Source organism: Hirundo rustica, chromosome 8 (genome assembly GCF_015227805.2).
Source record: "Hirundo rustica isolate bHirRus1 chromosome 8, bHirRus1.pri.v3, whole genome shotgun sequence".
Lineage (NCBI taxonomy): Eukaryota > Metazoa > Chordata > Aves > Passeriformes > Hirundinidae > Hirundo > Hirundo rustica.
This window is the reverse complement of record NC_053457.1, coordinates 32,339,498-32,366,545: the sequence shown is the minus strand read 5'-3', so window position 1 is coordinate 32,366,545 and position 27,048 is coordinate 32,339,498. Positions and strand designations below refer to the sequence as shown.

Genomic DNA, 27,048 nt, shown 5'->3' with positions numbered 1-27,048 from the left:
TAACTCCCAGTGGCATCAGTACTTTATTCTGGCTCTTGGTGAATCGATCATTTAAATGAAGGACTGCCTGTTTTTTGTTAAATAGATGCAATTTCTGGTTGCGTTCTGAATGTCAGAACTTTCTAACCTGGCTCCAGGTTTTTGGGAAGGGAATCTGTGAGCCCCATGGGATGAGTGCATTGGTTTATCCTTGTTTCCATGGAAGGAACCCCAGGACCACGTGGGGTCTGTTGGGAGGTTGCTCACAGTTACTGTGGGGATTGACAATAAAGACACAAAACTTCCGCCATGCAGAATGATTTCTGAAAGTGGATTAAAGTGGCTTTTTGTGAGAAGAAATGCACTGGAGTAATTTATGTAAAGACACGGGTTTTTCCTACAGCGTGCAACTCTTTCATATTCAATATAAACCTGTCAGCGATTCTGTAGCAGGGCGCTATGTGAGATGAATAGGAACTAAGGGAAGGGAAAAGATGAATTGCTGGAACTGTTGCACATCGTAGGCAGCAAGTTTTGATCGGGAGTTGAGAAGCCAGTGTGTACTGCAGGCGAAATTCTGCTCCGAACATCCTCAGAAATGTATGAGAACAGCGCTGTGCTCCATGTTTGTACAAGAGGGAGGATTTAAACACACGGGTGGGAGCTCTGCCCTGACACAGGAGCCCCAGGCGTGTGCTGCCACAGGTTGGGTGGCTGCTGCTGGTGCTTTTATTCTTCCAGGGCTTTTGGATCTGTATTTCTAGAGAAGTTGCTGATTTTTGGTTCTATCTTCTTTTCCTGTCAGCAATTTTTATTCTGAAAGTAGACCAAAAAAATAAGTGATGAATCTCATTTAGACTGACTGAAATCAGATAGAACAGAAAGAAGGAGCGCTAAAGTCATTAAGTACAATTAGTGGGTTGTTTTTTTTTCCTGCTGAATAATGCTTTAATTTAAAAATGGGTAATACTGAGTTCTTTTATTTTCACATTCTCAAGGCAGACCAAACCATAACACATCAGAGCATGAGGCTGTGGCATGTTAGGAGTGCAAGGAGCTGGAGCTTGGTAATTTCCAGGAACTTGCACAAGACTTCACGTGCAATAACAGGTTTCTGGGGAAGGGCATCACCCTGCTGGCACTGATCCCGGTCAGGGAGCTCCCCTTCTCAGTCCTCACTGTTTTTTCCTTGCTTCCAAGAATCTGTTTATTCAGGCAGTGTTTATGCTCTAATTGAGTGGTGATCCAAGCTCAATAACTACTTCCTGAGCATCACAGCCCAAATAATAGGAGTCATCCTTATGTGATTGAAATGACTACTGTTTTGCTGATTTTAGGGGAGTGTGCTGATCATTTTTGCACGTGGAGCATGGAATTTATTCCATTCCCACATTTTATTTGGAAGTGGACGGATGAGGAAGGAGCAGATGTGTTTGGATTAGATTCTGAGAAAGAAACCAGCTGGGTTATGGAAGAAGCCACCGTTGTTTTTTAGGCGAGATTGCTGATTCAGTGGTGATTCAGGAGGTTTTCTTTGGCTTTAAAAGGCCATGAAATGGATTCTTTAAAGACAATTTTAGACTTGAACAAATGTTCAACAGGTTGAGTGTGCAACCACGGGCTGTGGCCACCTATACTTTTTTTTAGGATGTACCTGTTTTCCAGCTGAGCACCTTGAAAGTGGTCCCATGGGTTTATCCAGCGTCTTGGGAGTTGCCTTTATTGATAATTCTTTAAAAAATAGGGGGGTTAAGTAAATAAGGGAGCTTTACATAACTTCAGTCTGCAGGAGGTTGCTGAGCTTTGTAATGAGTCCTGTGGCTTTTCTAAATCACTGCAATTGCTTTTTGCTTGTTTTTATTGTTTGGGTTTGGGTTTTTTTCCCCTTTTTCTTTCTGCCAGAAGTTTGCAGAGGTCAGTGATTCATGATCCTCTTTTTATTGACTTATCATCTTTCTGGCATTTCTGATTTCTCTGAGGTAAATAGATGTGAGTTCAGGCAAAGTTTATTTCCAAAAATGTTAACTTGAGGAGCCAAATATGTCCAATAAGCAGGAGAGAGAAAATCTACGATTATTTCTCTCTTTTCCTTACATAACGGTCTTTTTTTAAAAAAAAAAATAGTTTAGATTTTATTATTTCTAGTGGGGTATTTTTTATTGAAATGGTACAACCTGCCCACTCACAGGATGAACTTCCTCCTGCTGTACAATACAAATACTTCACTACCCTTGTACAAATACTTCAGGTTGTTTTCATGCTGCCTGTAGTCTGCTTCCATCCTAACCATTTCTAGGAAGGCTGATAGCTAAAAAATATCTGTAATTGTAAGGTTTTGTGGGGTTTTTTTGTGTCCAGAGGTCATAAATTTATCCTGCTTGGGCTGAAGAATTGCTGTTGTACATGGACAGTGTTGCACTGGGTGATGGAGGAATGGAAAAGGAATTCCATGGCTGTGCTGCCTTGCTACTAAATATTGTCGGGCTTTTTCTTTCCATCTGAAGATGTTAGGAGGATTTCACTCCACCAGCCCAACTTTGCCCTTTCATATTTCCATTCCTCTTGATGTGAGTCACGGAAAGTTTATCATCGTAGGACTGTGGGCAGCCCTTCAGTTGCAGACCTACATCTCCCTGTGACTAATGACAGCCTCGACTTCACAGGAGCTCTTCAGAGGGAAACGTTTCCACAGGGAAGTTCATTTCTGGAGTGTTCGTGGAGGGCGTGGGATCAGCTTTGCTCTGAGATTTCGAAAAACGTCAGCAGTGCAAACTGAGAACTTGGTTTAAACAAACCTTCCTGATTTGGCGGGGAAGGCACTTAGGCAGTAGGAATATTTATCCAGATTAGTGGAAACAATTAGGGGACTAGGGATAAAATAACATAGCTGTTACTCTAAGAATGGCATTAGGTATATTAAATTAGGAGCAATGTGATGTTACTGGCCAGATGATTCAGCAGTATTATCATTTGCCTAGTCTTTTGTTTGGGGTTTTTTGGATAAAATCCTCAATATTATAGCATCTGCAGGTTTTCAATTAGGCTTCATCCCATCTAATCTGAGAGCTGGTGGATTATTTTCTCACTTGCCTTAAACGTCCATATTTCAGGTTGTCACCTGCTCATCAGGACTGATTTACCTGAAGTCTTCAATTATATTGTGTGAAGGGAGGAAACAAAGTGCTGTAGCTCCACTGCATTTATACCCCAGGATGAGAAATGTGTTCCTGGTGTACCTGAAATGTTTTTAAGAGGTTAACAGACACCTTTTCGTGTGGTGGGAGGAGAAGCTGACTGTGATTAGAAGTAACAAGGCTACTGTAAAATTTAGCCTGAAGAGCACTACCAAAAGTTTGATTTATCTTTATTTTAAAGAGTTTTGAAAGAAAGGAAAGCATATTAAATATGAAGGAACTGGTGACCTGGAAAACAGGTCATACACATAGGTGTATATATATGTGTAAAATCTGTTAAATCTGTTTTATCTTATTCATAGAGGAGGAGAATTTTAGCTACATGACTGAGCATATGAAAGTAATTGCTTTTTATAGCCTGTTGGTCTCTTCTCTCAAGGGACAAGCATTAGGACAAGAGGAAATGGCCTCAAGTTGCATCAGTGGAGGTTTAGGTTGGATATTAGGGAAAAATGCTTCATCAGAAGTGTTGTTGAGCACTGGAACTGCCCAGGGCAGTGGTGAACTCACCATCACTGGAGGGATTTAAAAGCTCTGCAGTTGTGGCACTTGGGGACATGGGGCAGTGCTGCCTTGGCAGTGCTCAAATAATACTTGACCTTGATGATCTTGGGGAGCTTTTCCAACCCCAGTTATTCCATGATTCTGAGATTCTGTAGCCATTTTGGTTGCAGTCTTCCCTTACAATCTTTGAAGAGAAAGGGGAGGAATTTTATGAATTGTTTATTTAATAGGAAAAATACAGAATTTCAAATATTTTCTATGCAGTCAACAAAACCCTTATGGATGATGAAAAATCTTGCATGTTTTCTTTTGAGGGCAGTGTCTCTTTTTACCCTGTCTGTGAGGTGAGTAGGGCCTGGTGGATGCTGTATTTTTAGTGCTTTGGTGTGAGGCTTGAGCAGGCAGCTCAGCCTTTTGCTGCTTGTTTTTGTGGTTCCTGCCAGTGTTACCTGCCAGCCGCCTCTCCTGCATGCTGAGCCCACAACTCATTGGAGTTGGAATGCAGCAATTGCTCAGGGAAACTGGCATTAAAAGATCTCACCTGTTTGCTATTAGGTTTTGAATTGCATATAAATACCTTTGTTAGCTTGAGCCTGCTTCAGTTTGGAGCAAAGTCCCCCTGGCTTCAGTGGGAATATATTGAAATCTAAGAGAGCTTTTCTTTTCACCCCCCGATTCCGCTGAGTGTCGTCTTGTGTCATCCACATTTCCTCCTTAGGCTATTCCCAGAGATCCTTATTTTTATGAGGAGGGTTGCTTTTGGCCAAGGAGCTTGCAAAGGTTGCTGTTGATTTCTGCTCTGTGGTTAGGGCTGGCACACGTTAATGTACAGCAGACAAATGCAGTATGGACGTGGTCATAAATAATTCACCGTCCCCTTCAACAAGGGGAAATTACATGCTACATTATTCAATATACAAAGACACTGCTTGTTGTGTAAAGAGAGTAATTTTCTGCCAGTGAACAGCCAGCAGCTTTGCAGCTAAAATGTAAGGGGGCACACATGGTTTATTACCAGCTCAAGCCTCATAACCTTCCCTCTGCCTGCAATCCACATCCTTCTGCTCTCGGGAGTGGAATACAAAGAGGTGACGTGTGCTGGTGGCTGTGGTTGTGGCTGCTGGGAGTGTTGGATGGAAGGAATGAAAACAAGGCACTGTAGATGTCTTGATTTCGTGGGGTGAATGAGGGAAATGAGGGCTGGGGGAAGATCCTGCCCTTCCGGTGAGCATCCTTCATGCCATGGTGAAATCATAGGGAATGAGCTTCTATCAAAAACTTCTTGGGAACGAGAAGGGTGTGGCACTAGGGAATTATATCTTTTTATGTGTTTATTACAATTCAATTTTTTAATTTAATGAATGTGACATGTAGTAGAAAATAATGTAAAATGGTGTGTTGGCAACTAGCAGTTATTTAAAAAAAAATGAGATCAATGTCTCTATTCTATTAGCTGAGTGATCTGTCATTGTCCTGTGATAGGTCATCAAACGGATCATCTAATTAAGCATCCTGATGCAGTGCTTGTGCATGAGCTGGCAGAGTTATGGTTGCTGGTGGAACTTTAAATTCCCCCTCATGTGTGATTAATACTTCAGTTTTACTGTAGCCTAAACATATTTCTGGTTTTTCCCCCATGTATCAGCTACCTGATAAACCATTTTTTTCATCCAGTCAAAGATGTAGTCAACATGGTTTTTCCTTGGCTTTGTAATATTTGTAGCAGATTTTCATGAGAAGCATCTGCATCTGGGAAGGGTTCAATAAATTCCAGTCCAATTTTTTAACACACAAATGGACATAGGATAGGACAGGGAAGGTTATGTGGTTTTTCAGAGGTGGATTGTATTCATTAATGTATTTCTGATTGCTCATTTTAAAAATTTGAAAATTGATGTCAAATACACAAACCTGGAATTGATCCCATAAGGCTGTCTCAGATAAATCTGCTCAGTCAGTGTCACTGAGCAGGTTCCAGATCCCTGTTAAAAGAGAACTGGAAGATAAATTGGATTATTTCTTTATTTTAAATAGCCAGTGCATTGGAACTGGTCTATGAAAATAAAAAGCAAGGAGCTGGAGAGCAGAGGTACTGGGGTGGATATCAAAGAGGAAGATTTCAGTGTAGAAGGATTACATAAAAACAAATGTGTAGAACCTGAAAAATGTAATTGAAGAGATGCTGTAGGGTGGGTTTTGGTTACCAGACCTTTTCTAGGTATTGTTTTAACCTGTAGCCTCTTCTTCCTGCTTCTTTTTCACAAGGGGCTTTTTTCACCTTCCTTTTTTATCTTTTGTGATGAAGGCACTCATCTCCACCCTCTCTTTTTTACAGGGTTGGGTTGTTTTTTTTGAGCCATCTCTTTTTTCATGACTTCCTCTCTTGGATGTGGATGCTGCCTGAATCTGCCCTGACAATGCCTCTGTCTCTGGCCCACTCTGCTTCCTCTTTGAAAATGTTTGGTCAGGGTCTTATTTCTGCCTGAAATATTTACTTGGGAAGTGGAAACTTCTTGCTTTTTGTCAGGACTTCCCTTTCTTGTCCTCCTTCTCACCACCATTGGTGGTGTTTGGACAGCCATCAAGACCTTTACAATCTTGGCTCCTTCCATAGTTCTTTTTTCTTTTGGACATTTTCCAGGGGAATATTTTACGCATAAGAAAGCATAAACTTTCTAGGTTTAAAATGACCCATATGAATCTGGTTTAATATCTCTAGTTGTTCAGACTTCTGTCAAAATCATCACAGTTTGCTCCTTTGGAGAAGTTTTTAAGACTGGTCACTTTGAGAACTCTTTCACTGATTTGTTTTCCTTTGGTTTAAACATAGTCAGTAATGATTATGCTGCAATTTCTGTCTGCCTCATCTGGCTTAGAGAATAAACTCATTAAGGAAATGAACTTTTTTGGTGGGGGGGATGAAAGTATTTTGCAAATAATTTTGTTCAATATTTGTCTAATTATTCTTGAATCTGTGAGACACAGCCTACTTGCTCTGATTGCAGAAATCCTCTAATATGTGACAGTGTTCAGTGGGAGAAACATCGGAATACAAATAATTTTAACAAAAGCGCTTTGTCTCCTACAAAAATGCAGCCAGAAGGATGATGATGAATGTGGGATCTGAAGTGACTGCCCCATTTGATCAGGACACTTTTGTAGGAATGAACCAGGAGTTATTATCTAGAATTATAGCAGTGTTGCTTAAGCATTAAAAATAGGTGTTGATAGAGCTAAGGGCAAAATTGTGGGACTCATAATAGTAATGATTATACTTCTCTGAATTGGTGAGTAATAAGGGGACCCATCATTTCATCCAGAAACCTGAGATCCTGTCATTAGTCTTTCCCTTGTGTCTATTTTGTCTGTTTTTTAATCTCTTCACTTTGCTGAATGTTTTACTTGTGGCTTTTGATTTTCTTTTTTTTTTTTTTTTTTGGTTTGGTTTGGCTTTTTATATTCCAATGTCTGAAAGAAGAGTGTTACTTTATCCCTGCCTCAGACAGGCTCCTACCCCACTTCAGGACTGTTAATTTAAGGTCCTCAGGAACAGATACAGTGTAATTATTTAAATCTATGTCACTGGATACTGTCCAGAAATGCTCCCATATTTCAAGAGCAGATTAATATCTGTTGGGTGGGTTAGTGAGTCGTGTAGTGTTACCTGTGGTAGCAACCCGTCATAGATATGAGCAGATGGGTGATGGAAAATCAGGGGCAGCTTGCTGTGAACCTGGAGCCAAATGTTTCCTGGGTTTAATATCCTGAGTGCTGTAATTAACAGACTTGGCAAACGGCAGGCCTGTTTCAAATAGAAATCTGAAATGACTCGTGCCGGGCTGTGCTTTGCAGTGGCTGTGGACGATGTGGATATGATGTCTGGGTGGATATAAATATCTGGCTTTGTTTCTCTAGGTTGTACAATGCATCTCTTTGGAACCACCTGGGGGAAGATGAAGCTTCCAGCAGCCGTAGTGCGGTTTGGAACCTGGTGGTTTTAAGGGAACCTGGAAATTTCTACCCATATTTGCCTATTCCAGCATAAAGCACAGGACAATGAGTTGTTTTTATTTTTTGCCTATTTTCACACTACATAAGAATTTTTCTTCCTTCTCATTTTGTTCAATGGGAAAAACTTGAGCCAGTTTTGTAGCTGATCCTTACTTCGCCACATTCCTCTTACTGAGCCAAATTCTTGGGAACCACATCCAGAGTACATCTATTTTTGTGTGTTGGTGGTGGTTGGGGCTTCTTTTTCTTTCTGTGACAGATGTCGCTTTTTATTCTGTTTTGAACCTGTCCTTTTGCATTGCTGAGTAGTTGTAGAACCACTCCAGGAACGAAATAATTTCAGACTTGCAGAAGATGACTCACATGCTTCAGAAACGTTTTTATGGATGTGCCTGGCTCATTAATGTAGGACTTTAATGGTAGTAATATGAGGTATTGCATTAATTGCTGCATACATTTATTACCAAATGACTTGCACAGACAGTGTTTCAGATGCCGTGGACCTGATCACAATAACCAGAAGTGTCCTGTGTGCAGAGGAGAAAACAAAATCCCTTTGTACACCGACAGGAGGCAGATGAAGTGGCTCGCGGTTCTGGAAGTGAGGACTGATCACTGTGAGAGCTGGAATGGGTTCTTCTGCCTGAGGAAGGGGAAGCTCTGCAGTTTGATGTTTGGGTTGATCATAATGACTCTGGTGATGGTATCCTATATGCTGACTGGAGCCAAGCATGGCCTGTTGCTGATCCCATCTCCCTTCCATTACGGAGCTTTTGCCAGCAATCCCAGCTTAATGGACAATGAAAGCCTTAGTGACATGAAAGACTATTACCAGCCTTCAAAAATGAATATTTCATATGTAAAGGATTATCCAAGCATTAAATTAATTATTGACACCATTACTTCAAAGATAGAGTTTATAACGAGGCAGCGCCCTGATTTAGAAGAGCTGAGGAAGCAGGAGCCACATGTAAGTATGAATTGAGGCGTGTCTTGAGCTGCTTTTTATGTCCTTATTTCAAGGCTTTTGTATCAAACTTTTGCCTAAATATAAAAAAGTGTAACTGCTTGGATGTTCATACAGTGCTTTACACCATCTAGAGTCTCCTGATTCACAGCTGAGAAGTTGATATTGTAGGTCTCACCCCTCTGAGTCACGGGCAGGATGGATGGGTTCTATAAATGGTCTTGACACCTGAAGCAAAAAATCAGGCAGTCTTCTGATTGCTATACAATGTCACTGAACTTTTACCTTCTCTCATGCAAAATCATTGTGACTCAGATTTACCTGCCACCTGAAATGATAAATAAGAAAAGAGCCTTTCTAATAACTGCTTGCCAGGGTGTCTTCCTGAAAATCATTGCAAACCTTGTATTTCAGAGTTAAAAACGGCAAGGTGATTTGATTTGAGTTTTAGGTGTTTGACTTTAAAAATCAGTTCCTGGGGTTGCAGAGGAGTTGGGGGATTATTGAGCCCTTTCTGGCCTTCAAATAAAATACTTGTCTCCTAATCCAATGGGTTGCACAGGATTTGCTCCTGGTGCCATCAGAAACAATAAACAGGGTCAACTTTATAGGTAGGAATACCCAGGTAGTGTTTCTGTTCTCTCGCCATGCCAAGCAAGAAAATTATAACTTGATTGCTTTCTGTCTTGACTGAAATTGTTGTTCTTTATGTTGCAGATGTTTTCGGTAATTCCTAACAAATTCCTCCCAAACAGCAAGAACCCTTGTTGGTATGAAGAGTACCGAGGGAACACAACCACGGATCCTTACGCCACCAACTCCTACGCCCTGTACTCCAAGCGCTTTCGGATCATTTTTGATTACCTCAGGAAGGTGTTTTGGAACCACTTGTACCACTACAAGGACAAGCACTACCGCCTGCGCTGCCTGCCACACTTCTACATCATCGGGCAGCCCAAGTGTGGCACCACGGACCTGTACGACCGCCTCAGGCTGCACCCCGACGTTCGCTTCTCGGCCATCAAGGAGCCACACTGGTGGACCAGGAAACGCTTTGGTGAGTCAAAATGTCCTTTGCTACCCAGGCAAGGTCGTCTCTCTTAAAAGTTCGTAAGTATTTGGGATGAAGTTTATAGATTTGCTCCGTGTTGGCTTGCTGAGAAACTGCTGGAGTTGGATGGTTTTGAGAAATCTGGATGGCGGATGCTCCTGCAGCCTGCTTTTGTTCAATGGTGTTCGGGGTTAAACCTCTTGAAAAAAATGTACATTTCATTTGGTCTATTTGCAGCGGTTTGGGAAATCTGAGGCAAAACAAAACCAGTGCATAAAACCGACCTTGTGAATTTGTAAAGAAGAGAAACTGTTAGGTTGTCATGGGGGAGTTGAAGAGCAGCAGCGATATTTTGTATTGCAAAATTCTGTGAAGCCTTTCTTACATCAATAAATGATGGGTCACTATTTAAAATTTCAGTCCTTATGATTCAACAAATACAGCTGTGGCAGGAGCTTCATTAGTGCCACAGCTCTGGCCAACACTGACAAATAGAGATGCTCTGCATGAGGAATCTCCCTCGTACTGAGGGCCCTGCACAGGTTTTTGATACTTTTCCTGGGTGATATCAGTATTTCCATCTCTGAAGGCAGGCTTGAATAGCTGGGGTTGTGGCCAACTGGAGCAAAAGGCATCTACCCATTATGATTGCACCTCCAAAGGGTGTCTCGGGGCAGTGGGGCTGAGCACAGAATTTCATCTATCTGAAGTGTTTTCCTCCTTCTTATCTCTCTCTGGATGCTGAGGAAGGCCAGTCTTGTGGTTAGACATAAGATAAGCTGCAGAAGACCCATTTTAATTTCCTAAATGCTCCCCTCTATGTGCGGATGTGTGTTGTGCCTTCTGTATTCTACCCAGGCACTGGATTTTCCTCTTCTTGGGTCTGGCTGTTAAGTGCTGGCATGCCCTCACTTTGTATGACTTTCGTATCAAAGATCAAAGACTTTTCAGTGATTTTACTGTTTCCAAGAGGAAGATTCTGCTTATTTTAGCGACATCTTAATTTCTGTTTCTCATTTGCTGTTGCTTTATGGCAGACACAGACTTTGGAACAGGAAAAAATGGCACTGGAGGGTAGATGAGGAGTTTCATCACTACTTTCTTTTGGTGCTTTTCTAAGCTTCTTTGGAGTGGGAAAATAATGAATTTCTGTGGGTAAAGGCAGGAAAGGACACTTTCTGTGGCATTGGGACACCAGCAGTGCTGCTTCTGTTCTTTATTTTGAGATCATACCTCAAATTCTTTATTTCTCCTACACGTGGTCTTGTAATTTCCATCTTGTTTCCCCATGCCCTGGATCCCAGAAGAACTTTGAGCTCCTGCAGACTGGGTTTTGTTCGTTGCTTCTTGGTGAGGATCTCTCAGCCACAGAGATGGGATTTCATGATTTTGCTGTTAAATTTTCAATTTTCTTCCTTCTCCAAATGCCATAAGAAAGTTGCCAAAATAAATACGTTGGACATTTTCTAAATACTTTGTTGTAAACTAAGATGTAAAGCAATGTGACGAAAATACAGCTTTGCTTTTGAGGTAATTTAGTCATGTTTGAGAAACGGTGGGGACGCTGGTGTGAATTGAGGAGTTAAATCCAGTCAAATGAGGAGAAGCATCATGGTGCTCCTTGAAGACTCATGAGAAGGGACTTGATCATCACAGCTGCTGAAAACAAAATATGGGAATTACAGAATAGTTTGGGTTGGAAGGGACCTTTAAGCTCATCTAATGCCACTCCTGCCATAGGCAGGGACACCTTCCACTGTCACAGGTTGCTCCAAACCCTGTCCAACCTGGCCTTGGACACTGCCAGGGATCCAGGGGCAGCGACAACTATTTCTCATGTTCAGATAAAAACAATATGGACATACGGAAACAATGGACTGTCAGCAGAATCTGTGGAGGATTTGGTGCTGTATGGTAGTGCTGGCAAGAAAGGCTGAACCCAACTGATACCTTAAACTAAAATGTTTTACACCAAATAGTTCCCTCCACTTACACTAACCTCAACATAAATGTTTGGAATGAATTTTGGAGGATGTAATGCACCCAGCCTCACTTCAGCAAGACTGGGCTCATTAAAGATCTGAACCTGACCTACCAAACAGGCAGAAGAATGTAAAAAATCAGGCTGGAGTGCATCTAACTTGAGAGCAAGAGAGAATTCCTATCTCTGTGCTGGCATTCACAAACCCTCCACTTGCAGAGTCTTGTGGTCAGCCACTGGGGACAAAGTGCTGATCCTTGAAGAGAACATTCTTTGAATAATTCAGTTTTTTTGAAGTCATTTTGTAAAGCTGGAGAATGAGGAAAACATTGCAGAGCTTGTGGTCTCATGGGAGAGGGATCTGTAGGGATGACCTTCTGATCATCTCATCTGTCTGCCACTGAGAATGAAAGATCAGATTTATTCCTGGTGGCTCAGTCCTTTAATTCTGCCTTAAAACTACATTACCTCATGGCTACTATTTAAGAATTAAAGAAAGAAAAACGGAGAATGTGACAGACACACAAGTGAAACTGAGACTGCCAGTGAGTGGCTGTGACTCCTATGCTCCTGGCTATTGACTTGGTTCAGTTTCCAACACTTAAGCTGGACAAGAAAGTCTCTTTGTTCAATGGCATCCTCTGATTCAGTGGATTTTTATGAGACTGACTAATTTCGGCTGAAGTTAAACAGCCCTCTGGGGAGGCCCCATTTCTCAGCTCACTCCTTTCCCATTCTGCTGCGATGGTGGATGCTCCACAGGACTTTGTCTCAGCTTGACTGTCTCTCTCTCCTGGCCCCTTGCCACTGTTTCTGTTCCCAGGAGTGGAGTGACAACAAACCAAGGCTGTCTGTAGCACCACGCTTGCACTTTTTCCCTCCCTCAAAACAAGTCAAAATACGCTGCTGAACTTTCTCCTACCCTCATTAAATGCCACTTTCTTAAAGGGGAAAATCAGAGGCAATGGACAAAAGAACTCCCTTGCTGGGCTTTCCTCTCACATAATTGATAATTATTGGCCTTGTGGGAACAAGAAAGGGAGATCTGAGAAGTCCTGTGGGGGGAGCATGTACAGCAAATGGAGAAGTGAGACTGGATTTGGAAACAAGAGTGGGAAAAGGAATATAAAAATCACAGGAGGAGGCTCAGGATGCTGAGAAACACAGGGGGAAAGTGATACTGAACTCACATTGGAGTGTAGGGAAGAAGAAGAGAAAAATAAGATACTACCGTGGAGCTTTATTTGCATACCTGTGAAAGGAAAAAAAACCCATGAATGATTTCCCAGTGTGTGTTGATTTGCATATTTGGCATCAGAGCCCGTGCTCAATCTCAAAACAGTAAATCTAGTGGGAGTCCAATATTACTGCAATTTACATGGGTGCAAATGGAAGCAGAATCTTATCTTCTATATTCCTTCCAAAAGCTAAATTTAGAAGAAGATAAATCCAAGCTCATTCATGCAGGGACTACAAAACAGAGCACTTGAAATATTTCCCATCACTGCGAATTTATGGCATAATCATTCAGTATCTCAGATCTCAGCCACTCCATTATTGGCACTTGTATCTGAGGGTTGCGCTCAGTCGGTCTGACCTCGTGCTGATGTTGTCTGGCTCTGGGCCTGCCACATCTGTGAAACCACCCTGGTTTGCACCAGTGGTTAGTCTTGCCCTGTTGTTGTTATAATTGCTGATTTTAATCCTCTTTCCTTCTCTGTTTTGGTTTTTTTTCAGGAATCATCAGGCTGAGGGATGGATTTCACGACCGCTATCCGGTGGAAGATTACCTGGATCTGTTCGACCTGGCAGCGCATCAGATCCAGAGTGTGCTGCAGAGCGATGCAGTGAAGGAGAGGGGCAAGAGGAACAACATCATCATTGGTAGGGCAAAAACAGCCCTCAAATTCCCTGTAGCTCCACATGGGCAGCGCTCAGAGTTGCCCCTGACGTTGCTCTTCTCTGGGGTGCCTGGAGGCTCTTGGCTTTCTCTTCCTGCAGTCTTTCTTTTCTTTCTTTCTTTGTTAAGAAGCTGTGATTATCTTTAGAAAATTCCTGAGTGAGTGCTGTTTTTCTGATGAACATCAGCATTTAATTAATGTGCTTTTGGGTTTTTTTTCCAAGAATGAGAATGACCTTGGTGACTCCTTCAAACACAGTTTTCGTTTTGTTTTCATAGAATAATTTAGGTTGGAAAAGCCCTGTGAGATCATCACATCCATCCATTCCTCCAGCACTCCCAAGGTCACCACTAACTCACGTCCCCAAGTGCCACATCCACTTTAAGTACAATTATGAGGGGATTGCCTGTAGTGCTGGGGTTGTGGCTTCAGCTCCAAATGCTGGAGCAGTGTCTGGGATAAATCAGTAGCTGCGGTGTTATGACACACACTGGGTGCTGCAGAAATCCTGGAGCATGTGGGAGATGTGCTAGCAAAAACTCCCAGTGGCTCTTCTTAAGCTCCAACAGAAGAAATGGATATAATTAATTGGTATTAAATTACCTAATTACCATTAAAAATGGTCTAGTAGTGCTGTTTTATTGTACTTTATGGAAGTCCATGGCGAGCACTGGGCTCTAGGGAGGGATCCCTGGATTGCCTTTCCATGACACACACTGTTCAATCCACTGGGCTCGTCCACTCTAGTCCATGGTGTGCTGGTTTACAGTGCCCAAGAGGAGCATCAAAAACTTCTAAATTCTGCTTTTGCTGTCTGCAAAAACCAGAAAACTGAGGAGATGGGAATTTTACCAGTCTTATTTCACAGGGAGACCAGACACATTCCTTGCAAAAAGTAGTTGTGCAAGTGACAGTTCCCTGTCAAAAAGAGACTTTTCAACAGAAAATTCTACAGAAAATAGAAACAAGATTTTTTTGCTGCCTGCTCTCAGAATTATTGAGGGTTTGGTCTCATTATAACCTGAAATTTTGACCTATTGCTAGCTGGATGAGATGGTGATGATGCCTTAGGTTGGTTAAACCAGAGCCTTGTCTGAGTCACATTTGTTCAATACTTCCCCAGCCTCCATCTAGGTCCATCATTCACTTTATTAAACATTTGCAACACTGAGCAACATCTGCAAGACGGGGTTCTCAAGAAATGCTGCCATCAAGGACATCTGCAGATTTTCCTGCTACTTACAATAATATATCCTGTCCTTTCATGGGTGAAGTGCTTATACTAATTAAATTTACTAATCTAATTGGCAACGTACATCTTTGATTACCCACCTCCTGTTGCAGCTTTTTGCAGAGTTCACTTTGTGTTTCTTTTTCCTGTGCTCTCATTTCTTGTTTCATTAAGGTTCTGCTGGGTTTTCTTATTAAGTTTACAGGAAAAGTCTTGAATGATTATACTCATTAAGGCAGTCTTTTATGACCTTGGTAAAAAACAAAACAAAGCCATCTAGCATATAATGAATTTGTATGAATACCAGGTTTGCTCATAATCTTCCTTTTCATATTTCAGATGACTGCAAAGAAAAAATCAAATTAAAACTGTAAATATTTCAATAGTTCATCGTGTTATATTATCTTGAAAAGTTAGGCTTCTTTGGATATTAAACCTAGTGGGTAATAACTGCATTTTCCAAAGAAAACCAAAAAAACAACCTAATATCTGTTTAGAGATGAACCTGAGAAGACAGGGCTGATCCAGCCCGAGGTGTTCTGAGCAGGACTTTTTTATATGGGATCGTTAATAAGATAAATTCAGATGAATGACTTGTGAAAACACAGTATGATGTTATTCCATTAATGACTGAATGAGGAGGTTATGTACTATTCTTTAGGCAGTTTAATAACTCATATCATCTTTAAGTCCATAAGAAAGAAAAAAAAAATTCAGTTGCACTGGCACAATTAAACATAATTAATTACTGGCGATTAATTTATCTCATGTTTAGTATGACTTGTTCTCTTTGCCGGTATTAAACCTGTATTATAAACCAAAACCAAACACTGTCAAATTGTCAGGAAAATTTTTGTTTGCCTGCTTCAGGAAATTAAGATCATAAAAGTCAGCAGGGACCAGAATTATTATTATATATTTTTAATATATATATTTTTCCCCCTCATTACATTTGTGGCAATCATCTTGTGGGAAGATTTACCTTTTTGTCCCTAGGTTTGCTGGGCTGGAGCAGCACCCTGAGCCCTGTTAACGCTTTAGCATGATTTGGTTTTATGCCTGTGGTCTTGGGTTGGACTTGACAATCTTGGAGGTCTTCTCCAACCTTTATGATTTATGGGATTTTCCATGGCTTGTGTCCTACCTGCAGATTTCAGGTGATGGAATTCACAGTTTCTGTGGAATGTGGTCTCTGATGTTAAGAGGACCTGCCCATTTATGTGTAAATGTCTTGTTTGGGCTTTTTTTGTAGTTCACATTGCAGAGGCATAGGGAAGTGTTTGCAGGTTTGGCCACGCTAATTGGGATAAATCCAACAGAACATCCAAGGTGATCAGGGAACAGAGCAGAGAACTGTGAAGGATGATCGCATCTAGTCCAGAGAGGAATAGGTGGCTCGATGAGGTCATAGACTTTAATTACTTTGGCATGATTTAGGCAAACATTCTTGAGGGCGCCGTTCCAGCCAGGCTGTGCCTGTCAGGGAGATGGAGCAGGGACTTCCCAAGGTCTCTCCCATCCCTGGAGTGCCCCTTCCAGCAAATCCCTGCCTGCAGGTGCTCGTGCCCTTTGCATTTCCCCACGTCCTGGTGGCCTGGGAGAGGTTTCTGTGGCAGGGCTGTCTCAGCTCCTGGCCTCTGTTCAGTCCTTTGTGTTTCTGCCTCACCCAGCGTGGGAGCTGGGCTAATTGAGTTTTAATTGACAAGTTGAAGCCCGCTGGTGATTAGGCAGTGCTTTGGCTAATTAATTTAGAATGGGAGAGCGGAGCTGTTGTGGACACCCAGCTATAGCCAATGGACCTGATCTCCTCCTCCTGAAAAGAGGCAAAATGAACGTGACAGAAGATTAATGTGTTTTCTAACAACTCCCAGACTTTATTAATGAATCACATTATGTTCAGCTGAAGTTTGGAGCCAGTACCTTTCTCATGTCGTGTTTTGTCCATCTTTTTAAATCTTTATTGGGCTTTCCCAGCAGAGGAAGGAAGAAAAAATAGGGAAATAATGTGCAAGTCTATAAGCCTACAACATTATTATTTTTTTAATCTCCTTTCCTTTGATTTGAAAAACCTCATTAGCAAGAATTAGCTTTCATTAGACTGTCAGAGAGCATAAGTCCCCAAAATCTTCTCTACATGTTTTATTGAACAGTACTGTGCCACATAAACACCACAATTACTTAAGAAGACAGAGAAGGTTACAGAATTCAAACCAACATATCAGATCATTTATTTAGCAGCTGAATTATCATATACCTCACTCCAGCAGAGATTTTACTGAATGTATTTCTAGCTGTAACACTGCATTCCGGGTGAGCTTCTTCAGACACTAAAGATGCCAGAATCTGGTATTTTACCAAAATGTGCTGTTTATTCTCTAAACCCTTTCTCTATTCATAAATAGTTGACTTGTTCTACATAAATAATTTTATAAAAAATAATATTTCAAGCCTCAGTGACACATCTCAGCCACCTTTTTAATATTTCTTATATGCTCACTGATTCTCCTGATTGTGTTTTCCACGCTGTTGATCAGCAGGGGTGGTGGTTTCCATATTTTTCTCTGGGAAATTTTACAGCTTGTTTGCAAGCTGCTGCTCTGAGGTTTGGGAGCATCAAGGCCAACCCATGGGTGCTACAAAGAGCATTTCAAAGCTTCAGCAGGGACAAACTCCTGCCTCCTCAAGGCCAGGCTGGATGGAGTTTGGAGCCACCTGGCCTGGTGGAAGGTGTCCCTGCCCATGACAGGGATGGGAACAAGATGATCTCTAAGGTCCCTTCCAGCCCAGATCATTCTGTGATTCCATGATTCCTCACTGGAAAATGTGCCAAAACCCTGAGCAGTCCATCCCAGCCCCAATTAAATCTATTTGCATGTGTTAGCCACCAGCAGAAAGCAGCGTGGTTATGGAGAGCAATATTTCAGATGAAATTGCATAAAACCTGCCTTAACCATCCCTGCATTCCCAAAGGCACAGGGCAGTGGGATTGCTACAGCTCTGAGAGCTTTAGCCAGAGCAGTCTGCAAGAACTAAGGTGTGTTGAAATTCATGGAGTCAATTTTGATCTGCCTATAACACTTAAAAATCCAGCCAATTTCCACTCCAGTGTGAAAAATGGAATGAGTTACCAGCAGAGATGTTTTTCGTTTCCAGGGGAGGCCAGTGCCTCGACAATGTGGGACAACAATGCTTGGATTTTCTTCTATGACAACAGTACTGAAGGAGAACCTCCCTTCCTAATCCAGGATTTTATCCATGCCTTCCAACCGAATGCCAAGCTTATCATCATGCTGAGGGACCCTGTTGAAAGGTGAGCAAGAACATTTTCTTGTTGTAACAATATTTTTAGTTCTCACTCTCTTGGATTCAAGTAAATATTCACGCGGTGTTTGAGAGCTACTTGGTTGTGGTAAGAGGGGTTTTATTCTGTGTATTTTGGCACAGGTAACAGTGATAATGTTTAAAGAGAGGCATGTGAGTGTGAATGCCATGAGTGCCATGCCTGGACTCCTGAGCTACTCTGAAAAAAATAATACAGAGTTTTCGAAATGCAGTCTAATGCCATTACCTGAGCTAATATGCCCTGATTCTCAGCAGGGCTCTTTAGATTAGGAGGGCACTGCATCTTCAGATCTCAGCAGAACTGGTCCTGGGAAATGTTTCATTTTATTTAAGTAGTAAAATCCATGTTTTCATGAGGTTTGCAGTTGAAACTGATTGCATAATAATGATTAAGGATGATTAAATAGCTCCGGAGTCAGAAAATGACACAATTTTTTTAAACTCTTTAAAGCGCCTGGTGACACAGTCTTGTAAAGTTTCACTGGGAATTTGTAGCTTCCCCAGCCAAGAGCTAGAGGAGTTCATCCTTGGTCTTCTGACTTTGTTTGCAGGGAAGGGTCTTGGCTTTTGCCAAGGTATGGCTGTGGAGAGTCAGGAATGTCCAGCTTTCCACTTGCATTTCACTTTTTCTCTCCAGTCTTCCTCCAGATTTCTGGGACATTCCTTCCCACTGTGTCCTCCGAAGCAGGATGATGCTGATGAGGGTGATGGGGAGGGTGGAGGGGATGGAGGCAGACTCCACAAGGATCAGACTGAGGGGGTGTGAATTCCTTCTCACTGTAGCTACATAGGGATATTCAGAATACTTGTGGCAGGGTCAGAATACTTGTGATCAAGAGCAAAGCACCAGAAAAACTCAGGAAAGGAAGGGGATGCAGATGATGGTGAGGATGAAGATGATGATGGGGATGCAGGTGATGATGGGGATGAAGATGATAATGGGGGTGCAGGTGATGGTGAGGACCAGTCTCTGGTGGCTCTGGGAGAAGAGCAGACCCGTGGTGCTTGTGCAGGCAGCCTGTACCCATGGCCCAGCAGCTTCCAGAGCTGGGGTGGTGCTCCCCAAGGAGCTTCCCTGCTGGCAGGACGTGGCTGTGGTGAGAGCAGGGCTGGGAGATGTTTCCCAGCTCCTCTGGAAGCGCAGCTCTCAACTTCCCCGTCTCTCCTGACCGCAGAGTTAACAGATGGAAATTTTATGCGAGAGAGCGGTTGGAGTGGTTTCCTCATGAAAATTAGTGACAAACTCCCTGATTGCCTTAACCCCCCTCTGTAATGGGGGTGGAGCTCTTTGCCAGCTTTAGCAGGGGTGACAGGAAAAGTCAACTTCATCTCCTTTACTGTGTTTATGACAAATTGGTTCCTTTTCATTTGCAATTCCCTGCGTTCCTGATGGCTCAGCTGAGCTGCAGGAGCAAAGGCAGAAGGGACAGCCCAGGCATCCATTGGTGATGCCAGGCAGTGGGACGGGGTCCTTGGAGTAGCCAGGAGGGCAATGGGCTGGCACAGGCTCTGATCTAACCTGCACAAAGTCTGGGCTATCCCCAGCAGGGAATATTTGAATGATTTTTTTTTTTTTTTTTTTGAGGTGGTTGTTGTTGACTGGTGTCGTTATTTCATTGGAATGGGCAGAGGTTGAAGGGAAGGACTTCAAGTAGCTAGAACAGCTGAAATCCTAATTGGCAAATGCAGATGTCCCCAGAATTAAAAACAGATGCAAAAAAAAAAAAAAAAAAAAAAAGAAAAATGGAAAGAAAATCTCAACTGCCCTGCAGAGGGAGAACTCTTCTTCAAGAATGTAGTTTTTCATAAGATGCCATCAAGTCTGAAAAATGATGCGTTTCTTTTGATGTATGGTTAGAAATACCAAGCAATCATATTAAATCCTTTTAATGACATGTCAGCCTGGCCCATGCTGTACCTGATGCCCACTGGCTGATTTTTCCCAGGAAGAATCCTTTCACCACCCAGTCCCACCATCCCTGGGACAAGCTGAGTCCTGATATCCACATTTCCTGCAAGCAGGAGATGCTGTTTTGTGTCTAATTTAGGTGAACTCAGCTGGCCTGGTCCTTCAGCTTTTCCCTTTCTTCCTTTTTTTTTTTTTTTTTTTTTTTTTTTTTTTAATGAGCGGAGAGTCTTCCTTTGTTTCACATGGGAATTAAAATCCTGTTCTTGCAAAACACTGACATAAATAATGACTGCAAAGGGGCTATTCCTGTGCTTAAGTGCTTTGCTGGATTAAGGCCTGAACTTTCCAAATGAGGTGTTTTTAAGTACCCAAGGAAATCTAAGGAAGTTGAAGGATAAATAAAGTAAGTGCAACACAAAAGGTTACTGCAGTAATAAGTGAGACCTAAATAGATAAGTGTTTTTTTTATTTCTTAAACACCTGTGTTTTTTTGAAAGAGGCTGAAAAATATATGGGATTTCTGGAATTTTGGGTAGTATGGAAGCATCAGATCTGTGCTGCAAACACACTTGGGGGAAGTGACTCCTCGAGTGATACAAAATTGTCTTCAATATCCTGTGGTATTGTTGTGGTTCTGGTCATTCTAAGCCTAATTATGAACGAAAGTTAAAATACCATGTTCAGCAGATCTAATATTTATGTCCTGTCTGAGCATTTCCTTTGTCTCTTTAAAACATGTTTATCTTGCAAAAACCTAATCAAGGTTCCAGGGGTTAATGCTAAAATTGATATTTTTCTTGCCTGCAGGTTTTGGGTTGTTTCACCACATCACCCCCAAAGGAATTTGAATTTACATTGTCATTTTTAAGTGATTTTAAGTACTTGTAAAACTTGTGCTAAAAGTGTGCAATGAGGGGATCATGCTCTGTAACTTGGAGAAACTCCTGCTTCATCTTAAAAAAAAAAAAATAGAAAATCAACAAGTAGAATGTTGTAAATTGGAAGTTTTTGATGGAAAGTCAACATAAGATTGGAGGTGAAGCTTCCTGTAAAAGGAGTGGGAAATCTGGACTCCTTCTTACTCAGGATGGTAGCCAGCTTCGGTAATAATATAAGAATTACTCTTTCTAACCCACCTAAAGTTAGAGTTTCTAAAATCAGCTTTAAGCTTTAGAGACAAGGACTGATCCTGTCCATGCAGCACCAGGTACAGAGGGGCAGCAACTTCAGCCGAGACCAGTTCAGTCCACAAAGGATGTGAATTTAAAGTCTAAAAGTTTCAGGAGAAAACACTGGCTCACACGATCTCTAGGGTCAGGTCCCCAGGAATGTGGACCTTGAAAGTGGGGATGCTGTTCAAAATCCCCTGGAGAGGGTTTTGCTGTGAGCAAAAACTCATAAAAACGAACAGAAAAAGTGTCACTGGGCCACAGGCTGTGGGTGGGATGCTGTTAAACACACGTCCCCCTCCCCTGGTTTCCTGTAACCGATGGGAATTGCCGAATTTGTGGTGCAAAAGAAGTTCTTCCATTCCCCCAGCCCCTCAATGCTGTGTTTTTCCCCTCACAGGTTGTACTCTGATTGGAATTGCCAAATTTGTGGTGCAAAAATCATTTTTCCATTCCCCCAGCCCCTCAATGCCATGTTTTTTCCCCCCTCACAGGTTGTACTCTGATTGGAATTGCTAAATCTGTGGTGCAAAAATCATTCTTCCATTCCCCCAGCCCCTCAATGCCATGTTTTTCCCCTCACAGGTTGTACTCTGACTATCTGTACTTCGCCAGCGCCAACAAATCGGCGGAGGATTTCCACGAGAAAGTGGCGGAATCGCTGCAGCTGTTTGAGGGCTGTGTGCTGGATTTCTCCCTGCGAGCCTGTGTCTACAACAACACCCTCAACAACGCCATGCCCGTACGTATTCCCAGGCGCTTCTGCCTCCTTGCTGCTTTAACCGGCTGGAAAGGTCGTCCAGGCACCGAAATCCCGTGCGAGGAAGCGGCGAGAAATCCAAACTTTCCCCTTCTCCGTTCGTAAATGTGAATGTATGGAGGGTGTAAATACGCATGTAAAAGATGGTGTGGGGGCCCAGCTGTCTCCTCAGCCTGTTCCCTGGTGAATGCCAACAGGGATAACACAGCCTTCCCATTGTGCAAGTGCATGGGGAGCGCATTTAGTGAGGATTACAATTTGATGTGCACGCTTTTTGCAGATGTCTCCAAAAAAGTAGCTCTGGCAAAGATCTCTGCAGAACCAAATTGCCTCAAAATCAGAATAAATTATGTGTTCTTTTGTAAGAAAATGCTATCAATAACTAGATAAAATCTTTCTTTTTTTTTTTTTCTTTTTTTTTTCTTTTTTTTTTTTTTTTTTTTTTTCAATTGTGCATGCCAGAAAATTATACAAGAAAACACAGAAACTGCTGGCAGGGGAATGGATAAGTGTTACAGGCTTAGGATTCCAAAATTCACAATTTTAGCATAGAACTGACTTCAGATTTTGCTCAAGGGCGGAGAATAATACAGAAGAGATTGACTTGAAGTATCACATCTGGCCAGTTTGCCATTCAATCCTCCCTTATTTGCTCAGGCTGTAAAGGATTCGGAGGGAATAGTTCCCCAGTTGCCTCTGGGGTGAAGTTATTGCCTCTTCCACTGGATAAAAAAACAGCACCAGAGTGTCTTCCATGCAGCAGCAGAGCCAGCAGGACACTGCTCTCACTTACCAGGGAGACTGGAGCTGCTCATGGCTGACTGCAGCCCCCAGGACTTGCTCACACACCAGTTGCTGCTGGGCAGCATCACAGAATTTTCCAGCCATCTGCTTGCACAAATGTATTCCTTGCAGTGTGGCAGAGAAAGGCAGAGAGAGAACCAGAAGGACAGATTTTCCTCTTATGTTCATCCCCAGGGTGCAGAACCCATCTCCGTTTGCTGTCTTCGGCAGCCCTCTTGAAGAAGATGCTCTTGGAAGCGAGCAGAGGAGGCCTCTTTCCTTCCACAGAGCCACAAGCAGGTGTCTGTAATGAAACCCACATGCCAACTGTGCTCCTCAATGGCCTTTTTTAGCTTCTTCTTCAGCCAAGTTGCTAAATCCGTTGTGCTCGTGGCTTGCTGTGCATTGAAGAACTGAGGACTGTTGTCCCTGGTGAGCTCGTTAGGCTGCTAACTCTGTGACTGTGCCAGGGAAAAAAGGGGTTTGCTATTTGTTAAAGTGTTTCTGAAACCAGAGTGGTGACCCAGGCATCGCTGCTGCTGATGGATGCTAAGGAGGAAGAAAGGGGCGTCTGGCACCTGGAATCAGTGGAAAGAGCATCACCCAGAGAAAGGCACAGCGACCAGGGTGATCCCAATCGTGGCCTGCCAGCACCTGAAGGAGTGCACAAGGAAGGTGGAGAAAATATTTACAGGAGCCTGGAGTAAGGAAAGAACCATTAAAGACAGGTTTGCCCCAGTGCTGAGCGGAATGAGGCACTGACTGAGGGCTGGGGTGCTGCCCTGCCAGAATTATCAATCAGAAGTTCCAGATTCTGGTGTTTCACATCTATAAAGAAATCTGCTAAATATGGAGAGTTATGTTACCAGCAGCCAAAAACACGCATCAGAATCACACAGGATAATAATAGTAATTCAGCAATAATCCAAAATATGGCTTTTTTTAGAGAAATTTAGGTGTCAGTGTAGGTCACGGGGCAGTGTCAGAAGTGAAAGGGGCTGTTGTTTGACTTTGTGGGCTCTGTTGTAATGTGAGCCGAAAATGTTAAGTCTCTTTTATGAAAGATGCTTAAGACTTGGGATTCATGTTCCTCTCCTCTGAGCCTGAAGGGATTTAGAAAAATATTTATAAGCACAGTTGGAAGCTGGACTTTTTAAGAACACCAAGGCTATTCTTTTTATGTTTCAACTTGTTATGTAAAATTGAGGAGGGAAGAAAAACAGAGATAAGTGCAGGAGAGGCTGAAAATGTGCCTTTCCCCCTCTCTGGTCTGACAGAATCTGGCTCTCTGGGTACTCACACAAGGCACCATCAACGCTGCTGCAGCTGAGATCTCAACGTAATCATTGCAATCAGAGGATGCAGAAAAATGCACCCAAATCTAGCACCTGACAGCGAGGCAGAATATGTGTCCTGCTCATGGCAGTGTGACCTGGTGCAGCTGAAAATCATGGAATCATTTAGGTTGGAGGAGACCTTTAAGGGCATTGAGTCCAAGTTTTAACACAGCACTGCCAAGCCCACCCCTAAACTATGTCCCCAAGGTGAAATCAAACTGAAATAAGCAGCCTTAGGGCCTGGAAGAGGTAACAGGACTGAGCACCTTCCCTTGAAACGCTGTTCATCCAGGGACTCAGAGCCCTCAGTGTCTCCAAGAAGGCTCCAAGCACGGAGCAGCTTGGATGTGAGGTGCCTGAGCATCCTTCTGCAGATAATTGTGTCTGTGCAATGCTTTTACACAGACCTGTGGCTGGTGCAGCAAGTGCAGCTTGGTAAAATGACATCTCTCACCAGCAGAAAAGCTGTTTGCAAAGATTTCTTTGAGCTGCTCAGAAATCAAGAGGAAGATTGAAAAATATTCACATGGCTTTCTTTTTTGTCATTCCTTAAAAGCACATTTTGGGGACTTCTTTTTCCCAGATGACAGAGTTGAGTGTTGTTTTACAGCTAGAACTGTTGTAAGGTGGATTAATTTGGGGTTTTTTGTATTTACAGGTGAGGTTACAGGTGGGGCTCTACGTTGTGTATCTCCTGGACTGGCTGACAGTTTTTAACAAAGATCAGATCCTTGTTCTTCGCCTGGAGGACCATGCATCAAACATGAAGTACACCATGCACATGGTGTTCCAGTTCCTGGATCTGGGTAGGTGCTTGCTGGCTGGTTTAAGTGTGCAAAATCATTATTATCCTCCTTCTTTTAGGTTAGTTTTGCTTTATTAAGAGACAGAAAAAGAGAAGCAAAAGAATCTGGCTTGAAGGGTGCATTAATCCCTTTGCCTGGAGTCAAGCCAAATTAAATCCTCAAATGCCTGGTGTTAGAAGATCTTAGTAAAAAATCCAGACCACTCAGAACACAGGGATTTATCTTCCCATACAGAAGCCAGCCCTGCTTCTGAAGGCACTCAAGGTTTGTTTGCCACGGGCCAACGGCGATGCAAAGTCATCCCCCACAATTTTAACAAACTGAAGTGCTACCAGCCCAGAACCTTAATCTGAGCATGATGAAAGGTTGTGTTTGTAGCCGAGGAGAAGGGGGGGAATTGTGTTTTTGCTGTGTTGATGGAGACATCTGTTGCTAATCCTCGGAGAAACGCCGGCAGACAAAACGTTGCCCAATGTTGATTTGACAGTAGCAAGAGAATGAAAATGTGGCTGAAAAATCGCCTGTCTGGTCCAAAGATTGGTCTAGATGATGAGAAAGCTTGGATGGAGCAGGCTGAACAGATGAAAAGCTTGGCATTTGCTTCCTGAATATGGATTGTGCGGGAAAACTCCGTGGGTTTTTATCTTGCTGATGCACATTTATTCCCAAAGTGGGGGCATCACTACACCTGTGTCCACTTTGATCCCACTGCCAGCCTCCCAAATAAACAAAACAAGTGCTTCCCTGAGTGCTGAGGGAAGCTCGTAGGGTTTCTGTTGGGGATTAGTCAACCCAAACCATGAAATTAAATGAAATAGCAGCATAAAATACCTGCAGATCCAGAATGAATGGAAAGTTGTCTTCAGTCATTGGGTTTTTGTTTTTTTTTTTTTTTTAAAAAAACAGGTATTTTCCTCTAGAAGTGATTTATGCTGCCGTTTAGAGAGATGATTAATTAATGGAAGAAGAACATGTATTATTTCCAGATTTGCTAGTGCTGATTTATTTTACTGATCTAAGCCTGTATTCAATATCCTGAAACATTGTGGCTGCTGACAAAAATCACGTTTTTCTCCCCATGGAAAACCTTCTGATCTAGTCATCATATTTCTTGAGGATGGACATTTTTGGGGAAAATATTTGAAGATAGTGTTCTCTTTTTCCACAGGACCTCTGAGTGAGAAACAAGAAGCTCTGATTACCAAGAGTCCTGCATCAAACACCCGAAGACCTGAAGACAGAAGCCTGGGCCCCATGCTGCCAACCACCAAGGCAATTTTAAGAGATTTCTATAGGCCTTTTAATACAAAACTGGCACAAGTTCTTTTTGACGATGCTTTTTTATGGAAGAGGACATAACGTGTAAATTTCTTGCCACGACTACCGTGCTTAAAGGAGTTTTTATTTTTTTAAATTCTATTTTTGTGCGTGGATATTTTACATTTTTTTTTCTTTTCCCATTCCAAAGAGCAGCCGATGGATGAGCTAAGAGTCTCACCTTCAGCCAGCACACGTCTCAACAGCTCTACCGCGTTTTCCTTGGGAGAATGGAAAGCATCTTGCTTTAATCAGATTATTGCAACTTCTTTCACCCCTGCAAAGGAGTGGACAGGCATTAGGACAATGATGTCTTGCACTCTTCCACAAGAGTGTTGAAGTGTAACCTTCTCTGAGATGCTGCAACACGGATTTAGCATCAGTTTCCTACAATTACACTTATAATCTCTCATTTTCAATATATGTTATTCACTCTTTTTTTTTTTTTCAAACAATCAATGTCATTTAGTCATTAAAATTTTTAATTGAATTGAAAACCTAAATTTCTGTTTCTTTTTGTCAGCCTGCTTACAAATGGTCTTCTGACACTGAGTGTGTTTCCTTAGTTCGGAAAGAAAGATGAAGTGCATTCACATAAATTTCCAAGTCTCCTTTATATCTTCAAGATAAATGGACTTTCCTAGCCACAGTTCTTGTAAAGAAAATTTTATAATCCAGGTAAGAATGGATGGCTGAAACCCAAACAGGCAAATTTGATGTATAGCATAACACATTCATTGCCTTCCATATTTGGTTCATGTAAGTACGAATATGTATAATTTATTCACATCACTCATGAACTTTCC

General features: G+C 42.3%; 1 protein-coding gene across 2 annotated transcripts in view; it reads left to right on the top strand.

Moving 5' to 3' along the window:
• The window catches only part of CHST15 (carbohydrate sulfotransferase 15), a 45,712-nt gene extending 18,973 nt beyond the window's left edge, over positions 1-26,739 (top strand). For both annotated transcript variants that reach the window (XM_040072048.1, XM_040072050.2), the window contains exons 2-8: positions 7,593-8,658; positions 9,373-9,712; positions 13,425-13,571; positions 17,973-18,129; positions 21,825-21,981; positions 24,778-24,925; positions 26,094-26,739. In XM_040072048.1, coding sequence (XP_039927982.1) covers positions 8,116-8,658; positions 9,373-9,712; positions 13,425-13,571; positions 17,973-18,129; positions 21,825-21,981; positions 24,778-24,925; positions 26,094-26,284 — 1,683 coding nt within the window. In that variant the 5' untranslated portion in view covers positions 7,593-8,115 and the 3' untranslated portion in view covers positions 26,285-26,739. The remainder of the gene's footprint in view (positions 1-7,592; positions 8,659-9,372; positions 9,713-13,424; positions 13,572-17,972; positions 18,130-21,824; positions 21,982-24,777; positions 24,926-26,093) is intronic.
• Positions 26,740-27,048: the final 309 nt, after the last annotated feature.